Source organism: Nansenia antarctica, assembly GCF_963989245.1.
Source record: "Nansenia antarctica genome assembly, chromosome: 5".
Taxonomy (NCBI): domain Eukaryota; kingdom Metazoa; phylum Chordata; class Actinopteri; order Argentiniformes; family Microstomatidae; genus Nansenia; species Nansenia antarctica.
In genome coordinates this window covers 52,726,177-52,744,477 of record NC_137690.1, presented here as the reverse complement: position 1 = coordinate 52,744,477, position 18,301 = coordinate 52,726,177, and the positions used below count along the sequence as shown (strand labels likewise).

General features: G+C 43.1%; 1 protein-coding gene across 1 annotated transcript; it reads right to left on the bottom strand.

Annotated features, from left to right (window-relative positions):
• Positions 1–3,772: 3,772 nt before the first annotated feature.
• Positions 3,773–8,020, bottom strand: eomesa (eomesodermin homolog a; the record flags this gene model as incomplete). The annotated part of the gene is made up of 6 exons (XM_080530658.1): positions 3,773–4,532; positions 4,702–4,763; positions 5,101–5,259; positions 5,612–5,733; positions 6,708–6,862; positions 7,314–8,020. The coding sequence occupies 6 exons, from the start codon at positions 8,018–8,020 to the stop codon at positions 3,773–3,775; spliced, it is 1,965 nt and encodes a 654-aa protein (XP_080386784.1).
• Between the last annotated feature and the right edge of the window lie 10,281 nt (positions 8,021–18,301).

Here is an 18,301-nt window from a genome sequence, read left to right as displayed (position 1 = left end):
TTACAATGTTTTCCTATGTTGGTAATGGCTAATTAAACCTGATAGATAATGTAATTCATACTATGAGTGAAGCCAGCCAATTACGGAAGCTCAGATAACAATGCTAACACTTGGGGATTATGAGTTGGTTCTTCACTTCTTCCTGGCCTGGGTCAAACTGTGCATGTCTCCTAGTCAACAATGTCTGAGTTTGCAGAGAGCATGCTGTTGTAGTGTCTATTGATTACTGTACTTCTTGCATGAATGGTTGGGAGCGAACGGCACAGCGCCTATCGACTTGTTGTTGGACTTCCGACTTGTCGCTGCTCCCTAGGCACACTCACTTGTTTTGGTCCAGGAAGAGAGCCATTAAATAAATGAACATTTACATTTACATTTACATTTTTGCCATTTAGCAGACGCCTTATTCCAAAGCCACTTATAATCGATACATTTAACTAAGCAAGTGAATCATCAATTCACCAGTCATAGCAGGATGAGTACGGTAATCTTTGCTCAGGCCAGGGCAGTCAGGTCAAGGCAGGCCATTGGCAGTCGTCGTGATAGAAGAACAAATAAAGATTATTATAATATATTTATTTTTTTAATAGACACTGGAGAAACAGTACAAGGGGGGGAAGTAGAAATCTTAGGAGACACAGTATAGGGGGAAGCAGATGTCTCAGGAGGAGCAGTTAAGGAAGAGAGAGCTATTAGAGACCTGCATACGGTAGCCGACACTGCAGGGAAATGGCACTTCTAAACAAGATGCATGGCATTCTTGTGTAATGTTAACACCATTCCAACAACACCACAGGGGCGGCTGTGGCACAGGAGACACTGAACCCCAAATTGCAATTGGGCAAGACACTGAACCCCAAATTGCTCCCAGTGAGCGGGCCGGCCCCTTGCATGGTAGCTTGCCGCCATTGGTGTGTGAATGGGTGAATGAGAGGCCGTTGTAAAGCGCTTTGGATAAAGGCGCTATATAAGTGCAGTCCAGCCCACTTAAAGGCTCTTGCCTTCTTTCTCCCTCATCCTTCTCACATGTTCTTCTGGGCTGAGGTCACATCAAATAAATGCAAAAGCATGCATATACACTTTTTCTATGAAGGTCAAACTAAGCAAATTCTTCTCAAGTCTCATAATATCAGGAATTTGACTGTAAGAACCAGGAGGACAAGACATAGTATCATGCATGTACTACAGCCCTCAAGCAACTGTGCAAATGTGGCACTCTAGTGTAGGCTCAGGGACCAAGGTCACATGACTAGGCACTGTTGAGATCTCAGGGGTATTGTCTTCTACTATTAAATGATCTATCTCAATGATCTACTGTAAGAATGTGCATAAAAAGTGCTGGTCTCCTTCAAGGCAAAACTCACTTGGAATGATTCACCTACATGACTATGTGCAATACTACAGCTCAGAGAAAATTGCAGGTGTGACGTCAACAATATCAACCTATTTATCACATAAATCACAATCACATACCATTCACGAACAAACATTCACAAGCCAATCGGAGCTTCTTATGAGATCTTTCGGATCCCAGACTTGGTTCACTGTCATGAAAATCACACAGAGCAAACAAGGTACATTTTTAGTTCTCCAAGCCTCCCTAGAGTCTATTTCTTGCAGCTTTCCTGAGAGGCCAGAGCAATCAGAACTCTACCTCGTTAGAAGGTGCTAATTGGAGTTAGTCAGGCTCTTCACTTTCTGTCAAGAAGTCTGACAACAGAATTAATTACAATTCTGAAGTATCAATTCAAATGGGAGAGAGATTTGAAGTGTGTTTCACTAATGAGAGAATTGAGCTGAGTGCTGCAAATGGTAATATTGTGTTATGACATCTCAATTAATTCCTATACCCAAGCATTTGGGAATGGACATTAGAATGTTAGTGCAATCTAAAGGGTTAATGCATGTAAAAGGAATAGTATGACGAATAAAAGCTAAAAGCTGAGTTTAATCTGGGTTGACCCAGAGAAAACCACAGAGCCGAACCGAGCTGAACTGGTCTAGACAGGTTACACATAATACAAGTTGTTAGAACAGTACAGGAAAGAACAATGCGAAAGGAAAATAAGAGCCAGCACAGTATGGTTTGGCTTGGCGCTATGGCCTTATGGCCTATTACCCGATTCTCAGAACCCATGGATCTCTGACATATGGGACCGAGCTGAGCTGTCCTGTGCCAGACCTCATTCAGTACGGCATGGTATAGAACAGTCTATTTTCATTGAACGTTGCCCATTACATATCTTGTATGGCAGGGGCTGAATTCAAAAAGATGCATTACCAACAGTGCGAGTGCGTGCCTGGGCAACCTCGCGATTGTCGGGTTTAGACATCATCACGGAATGCCCGCCACTCAGCAAGATTAGGCTACAAGGGGGCTGGCATCATGTTGTGGGGCCAGCTGAGCACCATTTTAACATACTGAACTGTGCAGAAAAATGCAATATGAAAGGAAAACATCGCTGCCAGCACACTACGGCTTGGTGCCGATAGTCTGAAAACGGCTGTAGTGTGAATTGGGTTAAGGGTGGTTGAGTTTTTTTTTTTTTTGCGTTTTCACGTCATGCGTCATGGGCATCAAGTTAACGGGAGGGAATCTAACTAACTTTTCGTTGGTTGACTGGTGTGCAGTTTATTTCGTAACGCTGTCAGGAGAGGCTTAATCCCCCACGCTGACCTGTTTGTAAAGCCGAATGATGACGATCATATTTTATTTATTTTATTATTTGTAATGCTCATCTTTATCATTGTAACATTATGCGCACTAACCTGTCTAATGCAATTTCAATAAATAATAATTGCATTAGCATAGGCTATTGATTATATTTCATTACCATTATTTTAAAAATAGAGTAAATAGAAAGAGAGTAAAATCTTCGTTTTATTTGCTAATGTTCAGGTGTGAAATATAACGCAAGTGTGACCCACTCACTGATTTTCTTTTCGATCTCATTTGGAAATCTAAATAAACTGATCGAAATTATTATAATATCAAAGCCGTTGTTAGGAAACAAAGACTTTTTCAGGCTACTCATGGATAAAACCAAACACACACATAAACGTCAAAAAAGTTGTATGAATTGCGTGCAGTAAGTGTATAGATTACATCATATTTATCTATTTTTTATATGCAAACTATAGCCAAAAACTCTAACATGTGTTTGATAGCTTTTTTAGTTTGATTGTGGCTGAGAATTCGACATTATGCAAATGTATTTATATGGGGATTTCAGTCCCCATCAAATCTTGCAAACATTTTCAGTATCTATTATACTAACCCTAACCCTATAGTATCAGTACCGTATCTGGCTAAGGACAAAATGGGACACTGCTTTATGAAAATCTTGTTTTTATTACCCATTTCATAACACCTCCATGAAGACAATTTGTACAAGATACATCACATTCTAAAGTGCACAAATACTGTACAACAAAAGGACCTTAAATAAAATCACATTTGTAAAAAATAATTATGGTATGGGGACATGCTTTTAAAACCAACCATTTTTCACAATGTGTGTGTGTGTGTGTGTGTGTGTGTGTGTGTGTGTGTGTGTGTGTGTGTGTGTGTGTGTGTGTGTGTGTGTGTGCATGTGTGTGTTCAAGGCATGAGCTGGGTATAACCGGTGCAGCTTGCTGCTTGGGAGCATGAAGCTTTGGCACCTTTAGATAAAAGTTAAGAAAGGGCATTAAAAGGGGGGAAGCACTCACTCAATTTAAAAACAAAAAGAATAAAAGATGTTCATTTTTCAATAAATACAAAGTCTTTCAATTAGGGGCTTGTGTAGAAATAGTACCCCATGCCTTTGGGGTTATCTTTGTTGAACTCCTCCGTGGTCAAGTCCTCACACTTGATGGTGGGGGAGTTCTCCGTGCTCGACCCCCCAGGAGACATCCTGCGCCTCTTGCACACCGTGGAGTACACCCCGGAGTCGCTAGAGTCCACCGATTTCAGCGAGTGGGACGTCTCGATCCAGGCTGAGGCGGCGGTACTCTCCTCAGTCAGCTTGTCCTTGCCAGGCCCAGCTCCAGCCAGCTGGTCTTCTGGGAAGGCTGGGGGGCTGGGCCTGGGGGACCAGGGCAGGCCTGTGGTCATCTTCCTCTGGTAAGTGCTCCTGGTGCCCCAGCCTGCAGCCATGGATGCGAAGGCTGAGTCAGGGTAGTAGCTGAGGGCATGGGAGGTCTGGAGGGGACCCAGGGGCTTGATGCCGTAGGACAGCAGGCTGCTGGCAGAGTAGTCGTTGTCGTAGGACAGGTCCAGCTTGTTGGATCCTGTCTGTTGGACCGGCGTGACGAACCAGCGCTGTGCGGCGGCGGCCGCGGCGGCGTCTTCGCCCTGGGGGGAGAGCAGGCCGTTGGTCTGGGGCACAGCACGCTCCCCGGTGTAGAAGCGGTTCTGGGGCAAGTTGTTGACAAACTGGTCCTGGAAGAAGGGCTGCATGGCGTAGCGGGCGCCTGGCACAATCTGGTGTGAGCGGGGGGAGTCTGTCGGGGACGGGGTCAGTCTGTCGCTCTCTGGGGCGGTGTACATCCTGTTAACAAGAAGAAGAAAAAAATGTAAGAGAAAGAAGGACGGAAAGAAAGACGAGAAGCCTAGATGAGTCATTGCAATAACAAACAAGTTGTGGGGACTAATGACCACAAACCACATACAGAATGTCCTGTAAGCCATACAACATGTATGCACAGCTTGTGACTTACGAGTCGTAATTGTCTCTGAAGCCCTTTGCGAAGGGATTGTGATCAATCTTCAGCTGTGTGATCTGTAAATATGAGAGAATAGATATTAAAGCTATGTTCAGATTGATAGAAACATAATGACATGGTAAAGGCGTTGGTGAATAAAGAATCGTACAGGAACATCAGCCAGATCACCAAAAACAGGCATACTCTGTTATACCTGCTTTAACAAAAAATGGACTGATGACATGTACATTTTTTAAATACAAAATCTCTGTTTCATGGTTGTTGTATTGCATTGCAGTTTATGCTGTGTGGTTTATTGTGATATCGTCTCTTGGTCAGGGCTCCCCTCAGAGATCTCTCATCATGGGCCTGAATGAATGAATGAAAAGATTGACAGTATAGCAGGCAGCTTACGTCTGTGTTCTGGTAAGCGGTGACGGCGATGAACTGGTTCTCTGGGAAGGTGAAGGTCTGAGTCTTGGCCTCCGTGCTCACGTCCTCTACGCCATCCTCAGTCACCTCTACGATGTGCAGCCGAGGCTGGTATTTGTGCAGGGACTGCATGACTATCATCTACAAGGACAAACAAAAAGTATGAATGTGCATGTATATGCTTGAGGTTCAAGGGGAAAGGCCTTCCCAAATAGCAATTTAACACATTTTTCTCTTTCTGGTGGTGGTGGATTGTTGTTGCGATCACTAATATACATTATTTGAATTTTTAAATAATTGGTTGCAATGTCCTCATTAAAAACACAGGTATTCAAAGGCACCCACGTTCAAAGGCAATCCATTGCTTTTTATTTTTTTTTAATTGCTGATTGGAGTAGGCCTATCTCACACGATTGTAGCCTACTTGTATAACCGGAGTAAACCTAATAAACCTCTTGTATCTTGTAAAGTCAGATGGTGTTGGCCTAGTCACCTGTGTGTTGTTGTTGTTGGCCCCTTTGTTGTTAGTAAGCTTCAGTTTGCCGAATGAAATCTCTTGTCTCATCCAGTGAGCACCAGTGTTTGGGGATTCGGGATGAACATACATTTTGTTGCCTGTAATTGGAGACATTTAAAAAATAAAATTAAAAAAAGGAAGATCAGTTTCAGTGGTTCAAAAAGGACAGATTTGCTAAATGCTGTTTTAGAAAAAGGCCCATCAAAAATCTAATGAGCATATAACATTATAGAGCTCTAATGAGCCTACAGCATACAACCCTAAGTTGTTATACTTCATGGCATGACCCTGATAGCCTTTAGTCACATAATAACTATTGGGTGTGGGCTCCATGTCTGAGCAGTTTTGGTGCACCTCCCTTGAGTAATTAGGCTAAATTTACCAAAACATCCCAATGGTTGTCAAATCATTACATAATTGTGATATTGTGGTTACAATCCACCAACCATTGGTTGAATTTTAAATGCTTAATTTGTCACGAAGCATCGTCAAGAAATAGGATCAACTAGAGCTTTAATATGATGGTCAAACATTAATTAATTAAATGTTTCAGCAGAAAACAAGAACAGCTTCAATCAATTGTTTTAAAAAAAGGTTGAAATATTTAAAACGAAAATTCATCACTGCACAGCTAATCAGTCACAGTTCTTACAGGACTGTCAAATGTCTTCAAGAAATATATTATTTTTGAAGGATAAAATATGTTATCACAAGACATTATTGATCGAGAGAACAGTGATGTGAGCTTCGCAGTGACCAGAAATACCTCGCAGATATTGAGGTCATGAACACAAGCGCTGCCTAATTGAACGTGTCTAACGAGCTTGTGACCGAAAAGTGTAAATAGGCGCTATTCAAAGGCAAATAATGTGAATTGAATCGACCTCTAATGACAAAATTCATTTTGACACCAATCCCTTTTTAAAATAATAATAATACTTATAATAATAATAATAATAATAATAATAATAATAATAATAATAATAATAATCAGATATAATGATAGTAGCTGTCTTGTTTCTGTCATAGGCCTATAGGTTCTATATATTGAATTGTCCTATTGTATTCTCACCTTGCATGTTGTTGTCTGCTTTTCCGCAGGTCACCCACTTTCCTCCTTGAAATCGCCAGTGATTCGGATCGGCCAACACAACCTCCACAAAGACGTTATAATGGGCCGTGAGGTTCAGTCCGGTGATGTTGAAACTGAGGAATGGGAACATCCGCCTGAAAGCAATAAACATATTCGATGCCAACATATTAGGCTACTTATCAAATACGATAAGGTGCACTCACCCAACAAAACGCTGCAAACTCTCCAGGGGAGAAACTGGGCCAGAAATAAAGTAGTCAATGCAAAGTGTAGAGGCTACTTTAGATCATATATTATATTAGGCTACTTGATCGAAAACAAATGGGAAGGAACACAAGGTCAAAATATGCTTGCGCATTATTGCCACATTAATAATAATATGTAAACAAACAAACAATGTCGACGTTTGGATGAAAAGCAGCTCTTGCAACCCAGTGCATTGTTAAGCATAATACAAAAAAAGAAGCGTGCACGTAAATAGTGCTTAAATCTGACGCACACCGAAAAACTAAATCATACTGGATCGGAAGTTTTTATTATTATTATTTATTATATAAATAATAAACGTCATGAACATATTCCTACCTGCCCTGTTTCGTGATGATCATCTCCGTCTGGTGTCGGTGAAACTTGAGCCACAGGGGCCGGTTACAAAGATAAACTTGAGCCCTCGCTCCCGCGGTGGACCCCGGGAGAGACATGGAGCCAATGCTCGAACCTGTTCCCGGATATGAAGGATACAGGCAGCCTGGACCCTGGCCGAACTGGTACCCACTGCCAAACTGACTCCGGCTAGTGCACACGGAAGATGGAAACCCCGTCGGTGGCAGGACGGATCCGTAATGCAGAGAGGCCGAGTACCTGGACCCGTTTGACCCACTATACACTGTTCCAGTTTGTCCTGCGTAGGGGAAGAGGGAACACGGGTTTGCCACATCGGAGCTGGTCTGAGAGGACGAGATAAAGTATCTATCAGAGCCAAGTTCGTCAACATTGTACCGCCGGCCGCTGGAGAGGTCATCCTCACCGAGGACCGGTGAGCCTTTTCTTCCATCAGGGGCAGCTTTAGTCCCGGTAAAGGTGTCGCCCTCTCCCTCACCCATCATGGCGGTCCCTACTCCGCTCAAATATTTCTTGGGATCGTTATTTGGTTCGGGTTCCGTCCGGTTAACTTCTTGGTACTCAATCTGTGACGACACTGGACTGTTGTTGGCACTATCTGACGATGAGAGATTATAAAACGTCTTGGGCAAGTTGATGGTTGCGCTGGGAAGAATATTCTCTAACTGCATTATTTTGTTATATCAAAACAAAACAAAACGTCAGAATTCAAGGTTCCAAATACACTCACAACCGTGCACCAACGACGCAACACCATGCACTCGCGCGTCCTGGTCTCTCTGTCCTCCGTCTGCGTCCCTCCGCTGTTAACCGAAGTTGACCTTCTCTGCTGCACCTAGACGGATTTTCTCTCAACTCTTCTGATCTGCACAGGAACTGTTCAGGGCTCTTATATGATCGCCCTATTCACACACACCCAAAGTCAGGGGAGGAGCTTTTGGGGATCCATGGAATACAGACCTTCCCATGTCCATTGGTCGAACTCACTGATTTAATTCAATGAGACATACCACAATCGACAACTTCTTTGAGCAATTTTCCATTTGTACCGACTTCCTTATAGCCTATTACAAAATCACTTGTCATCAATATTCTGAGAAGCGGGCTTGTGTCATTCTACATTAACATAACATGTTCAATGTTTTAAAAGTGTAACTTTTAGGGGGAATTCCGGATATAAAATAATATGCCTATATGTATTGACTCTTGATTAGCCTAACATTTTAGACAGTTTTGGAAGAAAGTCAAATATCCCTTTCTAACCCACCGATATCAGAGCACGCAGCGTAGCTAATTTCCACAGGCTGAATCATAAAGACATTACCTCGAATTCAAAATTCAAGAATATTCTGGATTATTCGATTTGCTTGAGGCATTCTTTATCGCAGTAATAGTTGTCTAGGCCTGCAACGCGGGAGCTTACCGGTGAAGTTAAAACAACACATATCTGCATTAAAACAAAGTCATCTTTCCACAAACAATTCGCAGCGCTTCAATCAATCTGCACGTGCGCTGAGTGTCGGGCTACCCAGACCAATTCCCTAATTGGTCGAGACTTTCCGTGTCCGTTCTTGGCAATGGGAAAAAATCGGACACGGAAGAAATTAAAATGACAAATCAAACAGAACGTTGTTGATTTATTTCACAGGACATTTGAATGGCATCCGATCTTCCTCTTATACTGAAGCAAGTGACAAATATTAGTTTCCAGTAAATATGAGGTGAACTTGTAAAGAAAACAGAAAATATCACAGTGGGGGGCTCCATGTGGTTTACACTTTAAAAAAATAAATAAACTAATTTATAGCTTCTCTCGTTTCTAAAATTGCCATTTAGTGAATATCCTGTGAATTTCATGAATAGGCCTACATTGAATAACCTACAGTATCCTATATTAAATTGTTTATACAGTGTACAACCTACGCCTATATTTCTAGTCCTACATTCCATAACATAATAATAGACTGAAGGGAAAATAGATGTTATATTCCTAAATCGCAATCTTAATCTTCAACCAAGCAAATAATGTAGGCCTATTTACATTTCGGAAAGGAATACATGAATATGGAAATGTAATTCCATACACGCTGTATTCGGATCAACTTAATAAAGATTCCGAGAAACTCTTAGATAAAAAAACAAAAAAACATAAATGTAACTTAACGTAATTTGTTAGGGTTAGGTTGTTCATAATCAATCGGTTATATGAAAGAGACATGGAGATGTCAATCTCCCAGGATTGCTTTTCTCCAAGCAGAGGAAAAATGGCCAATTATTTTTCCGTCTGAGGTAACCTGTGATGTTGAACGAAGAGACAGCTATGGAAAGAGGCACGGCGTTATCAAAACTCTTAATACCCCGCACGCGCCGGTGACACCAACATACTACGATATAGAGAGGCTTGACAGGGTGCCTCAAAAAGAGAGAGAGAGAGAAAAAAGAGACATTGCCACCTCGAGTGTGGACGTAGTAGCCTAAATATCTTCAGGGCAACTTTATAATTGTCAAAATATTATCTTATCTGATCTATAATTATACATACCATGATGTTTTATTATTGGGGTCTAATGAAGTTATTGTCTGAAAATAACAAAGACCAGTTTTCAAAAAATAAAATCTATAACAACTATAAACTATAGCCTAGGCTAAATTGATTAACGAAATTGGACACAATATGGTTGCACACAAAACACAACAGAAAATCACAATCCACCAAAAATGTGTCCGATGATAATGTCAACAGTCACTCTGTAACATGTTTTCGAGCAAAATACAGAAACCTACAGCAGTGTTTTCTTTCTCAGTGGCCTAGTCTGCGTGTTCCACTGTAACTACGAACAGCGCTCTAGTGATGGAGCTAAGCAAACAGCAGAAATACCCTAGGCTAAGATTGAAAAAGCCTTAATGCCCTCTTTTAGACATTACTGTAATCAATTTCTGATTTAAAGGACTCAAAATGTGTGTGTGTGTGTGTGTGTGTGTGTGTGTGTGTGGGGGGGGGGGGGGGGGGGGGGGGGGGGGGGGGGGTGTGTGTGTGTCTGTGGGTGGGTGTGTGGGTGTAAAGCTGTGTACTGCAATCCCACCTTTGAGGAGCAACCACACACAATTATACACATTCTCACCTGACATACTCCCATTCTCCTATGCTGTGTAGCATAGTGCACGTGACTCACAAGGGTCTTATCAACTAGACAGTGGCATGGGAGAGACACATGCCTGCAATCCCAGGGTGCTGATGAGAGTGCTACCTGCTTTTAACCATTTCTATAGACCATTTCTATAGTATGTCTTGAGCATAAATAGAGTAGGTAATACAGTATATAGGCATAGAGAATGACTTAATTTCCTCCTTTATAATATGAATAGTATAAAAATAGGCATGTGTGTGTGTGTGTGTGTGTGTGTGTGTGTGTGTGTGTGTGTGTGTGTGTGTTTGTGTGCGCGTGTGTGTGCATCTGTGCTGATGGGTGCTGTAGGGGTTAGGTACCAGCTTAGTTCAGCAGGGACACCACACCTTGCCTTGAGTATAAAAACCATTTTCCTCTGTGTATGCGTGTGTGCATGTGTGCGTGCGTGCATGCATGTGCGTGCATGCGTGTGTGTGACAGGGCTGGGGCATGTCTTATGGGTGAGCAGGGGGGTGGGGGGTGAGATGAATTTGGGGAAAAGGGGATACAAATCTATGAAAAGCTAAGGGAGAGCACACGGTTGGAAGCAGATTGGCTCATGCATAAAAAGCAAATAAAAGCTGTCTGTCAGTCCCGTTTGGGGACTGGAGCTGTGTGGCGCAAAATGTCAGTTATGGCCTATAGCCCCCTCCTCTTGGCGAAGAAGAGTCCATCCCTGATATCTGAAAGCAGATGCACCAACCACCAACAACCAAACATGACCTGAACTGATTTGAACTGATTTGAATCCACCCCCTTTTCTCTCCTCGCCCAGTGAATTCTACAGGGGAACATGCTAAAGATGACACAGGACCGGAGAGCTTTGGCTAAAGGGTTAGGTGAAACAGGGCAACTCAAAATCAATAATTTGCTTTTAGACTGGGGTGAAATCATGAGGGACTGTCCTAAATGTTCCTCCTCTATGAGTCTCTGAGGCTTTGGAGAAAATGTTCAGAGCAATCAGAAGATGAAGCAATGCTAACCACTATGTTACCAGCCTGTTATTGTTGAAATGGAAATCCAAAAGTACTGGAAATGCTCCTACAAAGTCTTAATCAGTTTGAATGTTAAATTCACCTGAGAGACAACTTGTATCAATAGGTTTTATTGTAGCCAGGAACCTAATACCAACATTGCTTAACACACACACACACACACACACACACACACACACACACACACACTCACACACACACACACACACACACACACACACACACACACACACACACACACACACACACACACACACACACACACACTCATTTAAAATGGCTCATGGATTGGGCAGACAATCTGAACCACAGACATCCTGAGACCTGCCATGTCACACTTCCACATCCAGATGAGATGTGACAATAACATGTCATTGCCTCCCTGAACAGCCGTCTTTCATTCCCCCTACCCCAACTACTCCCCTCAGCGCTGAGAGCCGACAGTGAGCTGAGGGCAGAAACGCACGGTAGTCCACTAGGTAAGACGTGAACTTGACATTGGCTTTGCTTTAGGCCGCCGCTCTCTGTATTTCTCATCTAAACAGCTGTCAACACCTCGTTAGTCAAACCCCGCCATACCGCGCATTTTATGGTTTCGAGTAATATCAATAAATAACAATAAATCGTTTCTCTGTTGTGGTAAATAGTAAGGGTAGACCTATGGGCCTAATAAATGTATATGTCCTTGATCTTAAAATCAGGCCTAAACCACAGTCACACGGTTTTTAAACGAGACAAGAAGGCTAGAGTAAGCCTCGAGTAAAAATCATTTTATATGAATTACTCACAACCGATCATTATACTTTACAGCTATGTTTCACAGATGACTGCATGCATGTGGTGAGAAAAACTCGATAAAACAAACAATAAAAGCGCAACGCTATCCGTTTTAACGGTTATAACAGCAAGGCTTCTACGTTTGTTAGTCTTTCCAGAACGACTCCAAAAGTCGTTTGAAGGCCGAAAACAAAATAAATGTGATTTATACATCACCTTTACATAAACTAATTCCAAATGAGGCCGATGTTTAGGTCCAGTCGTAAAGGAGCACCCGCTCTGACCTGTCAGCGTGTTCCTTGACCACCCATAAAAGCCCAAGTGTCTCTGGGTGACCTCCTATGGCCCGGGGCCAAGCGCAGCGCGACAGGGGAAGGGAAGTCTTACCATATTGTTGTCAGAGTAGATAATCAGCAGAGGACTTGAAAGGAATACATTCCAGGTTTTATGGGCCAAGGCGGCTGTTGAAGCCTTTGCTCGAGAGTGAATTCATGTACCCCATTGCAAGGATTAATAACGCTAGTCTCATTAGTGATCCGGGCCACCGAGACCCCCGGCGGGAGGGATGCTGGGAACAGAACCAACTGCGACGCGCGCCATCTCGACCGGCTATTCCTCCGCAAATCATCATCTTCCTCGGAACGTTTTTATTGTAAAGAATTTATCTCAGGAGTTTATCAAGGACGCCCCCTCAGTATATTTTGTAGATAACAAACATGTAATCAAAGGGATAGGCTTGACGCAAGTCGAGCTTATGTTACTGATATGCTGCTGTCTTCAAAGATAGAAGAGGTGGCAGGTTTCATGAATTAAAATTTGGTTACATATTGCTTTCTTCAATGTTTATAGGCTATGTCTAATTTTCTTTATTTCCTCTTTATTCTCGTATTTGTGCTGTTGTTATGGAAATAGCAATGCAAAAAAACCAACTATAGGTGACTTTTTGTACATTGAATATTTTTCTTGGACTCTTGGCCAAATTCGAATTAATGTAAACAATCTATTTTGTTTAGGGCATGAATAAACAAAAAACCATACCACCATTCAATTGTATAACATGAAATGTATTCATGTTGTAGGTTTGTCATTCCAGATGTCAGCAGAGGAAATTATCATGTAAGAGTAGACCCCCCCCCCCACACACACACACACACGAACACACACACACACACACACACACACACACACACACACACACACACACACACACACACACACTATCCATCCGAGAGGTAGCTTTGGGAATTCTCTATACTGTGTATGCAGCACAATGTAAGTAATCCAATATATGAAGCGACATTACAAAAACCCACATGAATGCATAAAATCATAGGAATGGTACTTAACGTCCCACAGATAAGCCCTTGTATGTCAGAAGGATCTGGCTCCTGTACACACACGGGTGTGTGTGGATGGAGGGAGGGAGGGAGGGATGGAGAAAAGGAAGCAGGGATTATTGCATCATGTGTACCTTGGGGTGTGTAGGCTCAATACGCTGATATGAGGGGGATGTTTTCAGGGGGCAATGATAATCCAGAGTGTTGAAATAAATCTCCAAAGTCAGACGGGCTTGCTGCTTACAGGGAGATGGGATTGAAGGTGCACAGTCTGTATTTGATCCCGAAGGTACGCTAACATGATTTTTGGATTACTGCATTATGGGAAGTGTCAGAAAGTCCATAATGGAGGATGGGGTTTGGTTGTGTGTCGGGAATCTTTGCGCTTAGAATGTGACTTTTTGTTTTTAACCTCTCTCTCACAACTATGAACACATCCCAAACACATCCAAAACGTTATATGTGTTCTGTGGAACGTGAGGCGTAAGGTGGGGAGGGGAGGAGGGGGTGGGGGGCTGAAGGGGAGGGGGGTTGTATCGACTCGGCATCAAGTCTTGAAAATAACACACACCACACACTCTCCCCTAACAGGCACGCTCTCTTGGCTGAGGATGGGGGGAGGTGAGGGAGGTGGGGGGGGTTGGAGGAGGGCCTTGCACTTGGCTGAGGATGGGGGGAGGTGGGGGGTGGGGTGGTTGGAGGAGGGCCTTGCACTTGGCTGAGGATGGGGGGAGGTGGGGGGCCCCCGGTGGTTGGAGGAGGGCCTTGCACTTGAGCGAACCACAGCCACCAAGACACGGGAGCCCAGCGTGCCCCTGGTACTCTATCTGTCCATCCCACAAGCACTATTACGACGAAAACAAGGTGGGCTTTTATCACATTGCTAACCCCGACTCAGAAACTGCATTTCAGTCCCCTCTTCTTCTTCTCTTCCCCCCCCCCCGCCCCCCCCCCCCCCCTTTTTGGACAGGCAAACACAAACAGATTTACACCACAGGAGTACTCTTGCTCCTGGCTCAATGTAGTTAAATCAGTGAGTCATAAGTGAGAATGTAGAGTTTTAACACTTCTCTCTCCCGGTATGAAAGCTTCTAGAGAAACTGAGGAAATCCCAGACCGATGGCGGAGGCATATGCTAGTGGGAGGGTGGCTATGTAGACATGTTTAATGGTTTAAGATTGACCCCACGGGGGGTGGGTGAGGCTGCCGCCCCTGCTCCGGGATCTCAAACTCTCTCTGGGGACCGTTCTCAGAATGCCAGACTCGGCACTCGGAGGCATCGGTGTGTCAATCAAAGTAAATGTGTTGTGTGTGTGTGTGTGTGTGTGTGTGTGTGTGTGACTAAGATAAGTTTACTTACTCCAAAAAAGAATTATGGGCTTTCAGAAGATTTCGCCAGCTTACCGTCAGTCAGTCAAATAATAAACAAGATCTTTCACTAGAATAGAATACAATGTTCCCGTTTCCCATTAGGAAAGAATACATTCAGTGACAAAACCCAATTGGAGACCACAGAATGCAATTGTATTAAAACATTACTTGCAATTTGGCAGCTGTATGTTTTTAGATGTACTGGATCAAGCCCTGCACACAAACACACACACACACATGCACACTCATATATGCACACACAGAGGGACCTGCGTGCAGCGGACCCCTACAATATTGAACCTCAGGCGCAGGCCTTGTCTCTGTATTTACATGTAAATGGTCTACAACAATCTGCCTCCCCTTCGCCATGTAGGGTCCCTACAGCAGGCTGTGGCTGGGGATGGAGCAGGCTGGGGACGGGTGATCGGTTGTTCGTCAGATGGAGGGACCACATCAGATGGGCTCTTGTTGCTCTGGTGCCAAAGCACCAATGGGAGAGCCTGGCAGGCAATGAAACAGCAGGGACTCCCACATACTGGGTGGTGGTGGTCCAGAGAGATTCAGTGTCTATCTCGCTAGCTTGCTAGCTACACTGACTGGGGAGAAGTGGAGCATAGAGTGTAATTTAGTGTTATGGATTGTCTAACCCTAACCCACATACGTCTGAAAACATACAGTTGACAAATTTGCTAGGAACATTTTAATACAATTGATTTCTGTCGCCTCCAGTTGGGTCTTGTCACTGAGTGCATTCGTTCAGCTTGTGGTCCAAAGTGTCCATCCCAAACCGTTCTATCTCTATGGTCTATCCACACAGTGATTTTGTGTCCCAGCTACACAACTAGAGAGAAGCAGAGCGTAAGCACCAAAGCACTTAGAAATCAACATTTTTCAAAGAAAATTAGTAACCACTTCATACACAAGTCCCATCCTTCATAGTTATGCATCCTAATAATAATAATAATCATAATAATCATAATAATCATAATAATCATAATAATAACAATAATAATATATACCATTTAGCTGATGCTTTTATTCAAAGCGACTTAAATTGCAGTGATTGCATACATTTTTCAATATGGTCCCATAAATCAAACCTGAAATCGTGTTGCTCTACCAACTGAGCCACAGAGGACCACTCAGCCTGCATAATGGCACTGAACGTGTAGAGCAGCCAAAGGAGGTTTCCACATTTCTATCACTCTTAGCCCTATGTCCACTTCAAATGCAGACCACACCTCTCGCGTCCTGTGAACTTTCACATTTACATATCTGACATTTAACAGATGCCTTTAGAGAAGAGGTGTGAAGTCAACTCCCACAAGTTTGGACTTCCCTGAAATGGGGTCTTGAATGAGAGGAAATAATGAACAGCAGCCGTAATGTATCTCCAAGTCTCACACACACACACACACACACACACACACACGCACACACACACACACACACACACACACACACACACACACCTACTACACACACACACACACACACACACACAACACATACACACTTAGTACACACACACACACACACACAACACATACACACTTAGTACACACACACACACACACACACTTACCACACACACACACACACACGGAAGGGAAGTAGGCTCTGATGCGTTGGATCGTCTGTTGAGTGTTTGCATGTCCTTCTGTGCTAACAGGTTAGATGTGGTGGAGGTCTAGACACACATGGACCAAACATGCTGTCTGTCTGGGAAGCAGCTCACAACGTGGTTCATCTAACGTCTTTGGACCTTGCTAGAACGTAACAGCCGGGACCGCTTGGATCAGGATACAGTGCTAATGCTCCATGTTCTGTTGAAAAAGTCTGTTGTTACTGTATAGCAACCCGGTAATAACCAGATAATGTGCAGCTCACTGATTAACAGTGTTGCCACAGTTACTTTGAAAAAGTATTCTGATTACTGATTACTGATTACTCCTTTAAAAAGTAATCTAGTTACTTTACTGATTACTTGATTTTAAAAGTAACTAAGTTAGATTACTAGTTACTTTTTTAGTTACTATTGGCAGCTGCCTAGGCACCCGACCCCCCCCCCCCCCACCCGCAACATAAAAATGAAAACTGGTTTTGCCAAAACTCACTTTATTTTAACAGTAACTTAAATTACATAATTAAACTTTAAACAATAACTTAAAACAACAAAATAAAGAGTCTTTCTTTGCCTCACCCAACATAAATACTTGTTTTTAAACAATAAAATAAATATAATCTTTATTTAAGTGGGGCTACCCCCCTCAAAACGCAATTTCCCATTTTTCCCCGATTTTGAGATGAGTTGCTCTTTTGCCTCCTAAACATGTTTTCTTTCATATTAGTGACAATACAACGTCGACAAAAACACATTTGGTTGTTTATTTTACTTGATTGTGGTGCATGCGTCCGTAAAATCCTCATAAATTCGCCAAAAGTTAGTAGTTTACGCACAGCGTTACCGAAACGGCTGCTGTCTGAAATACATCAAGCCTGGCCTTGTTTGAAAGATGTGTTTCTTGTGCTCAAAATGGCCGCTTCCAAAATTTACAACGCCCCTTGTATCAGCAACCAATCACTAAAATAGATAGGTTGCATTCTTTTAGAATACGCGATTCTATTGGTTGATGCGAAAATTCTCGAATGTGATTGGTTGTCGTGTCCCATGTGACGCGGAAGGCGGAACTAGCCTCTCCACTCAGCCGTTTAACATTGGCGACCTACTGAACTTTAGGGACACTTTTGGGACACTTCCTATGTAGCCAGGGGAACAGAAAAAAACACACACACCATCAGTGGGATGCCAGCTTTCAGACAAAAGTGATTTCAAGTCTCTAGCCCAATGTATCACCAAACAGCGCTCAATTTAGTCAATCACTGTGACCCACCGTTTAACATTGGCGACCTCCTGAACTTTAGGCTCACTTTTGGGACACTTCCTATGTAGCCAGGGGAACAGAAAAAGACACACACCATCAGTGGGATGCCAGCTTTCAGCCAAAAGTGATTTCAGATCTCTAGCCCAATGTATCACCAAACAGCACTCAATTTAGTCACTCACTACCCCTCCCCACTCAGCCGTTTAACATTGGCGACCTCCTGAACTTTAGGCTCACCTTTGGGACACTTCCTATGTAGCCAGGGGAACAGAAAAAGACACACACCATCAGTGGGATGCCAGCTTTCAGACAAAAGTGATTTCAAGTCTCTAGCCCATTGTATGGCCTCCTGTGGCCAGAATTCATAACTCCCCTCCTGAGTGAGCTAGAGGTCTGGTTTTCACAAATGTCGAACATCTT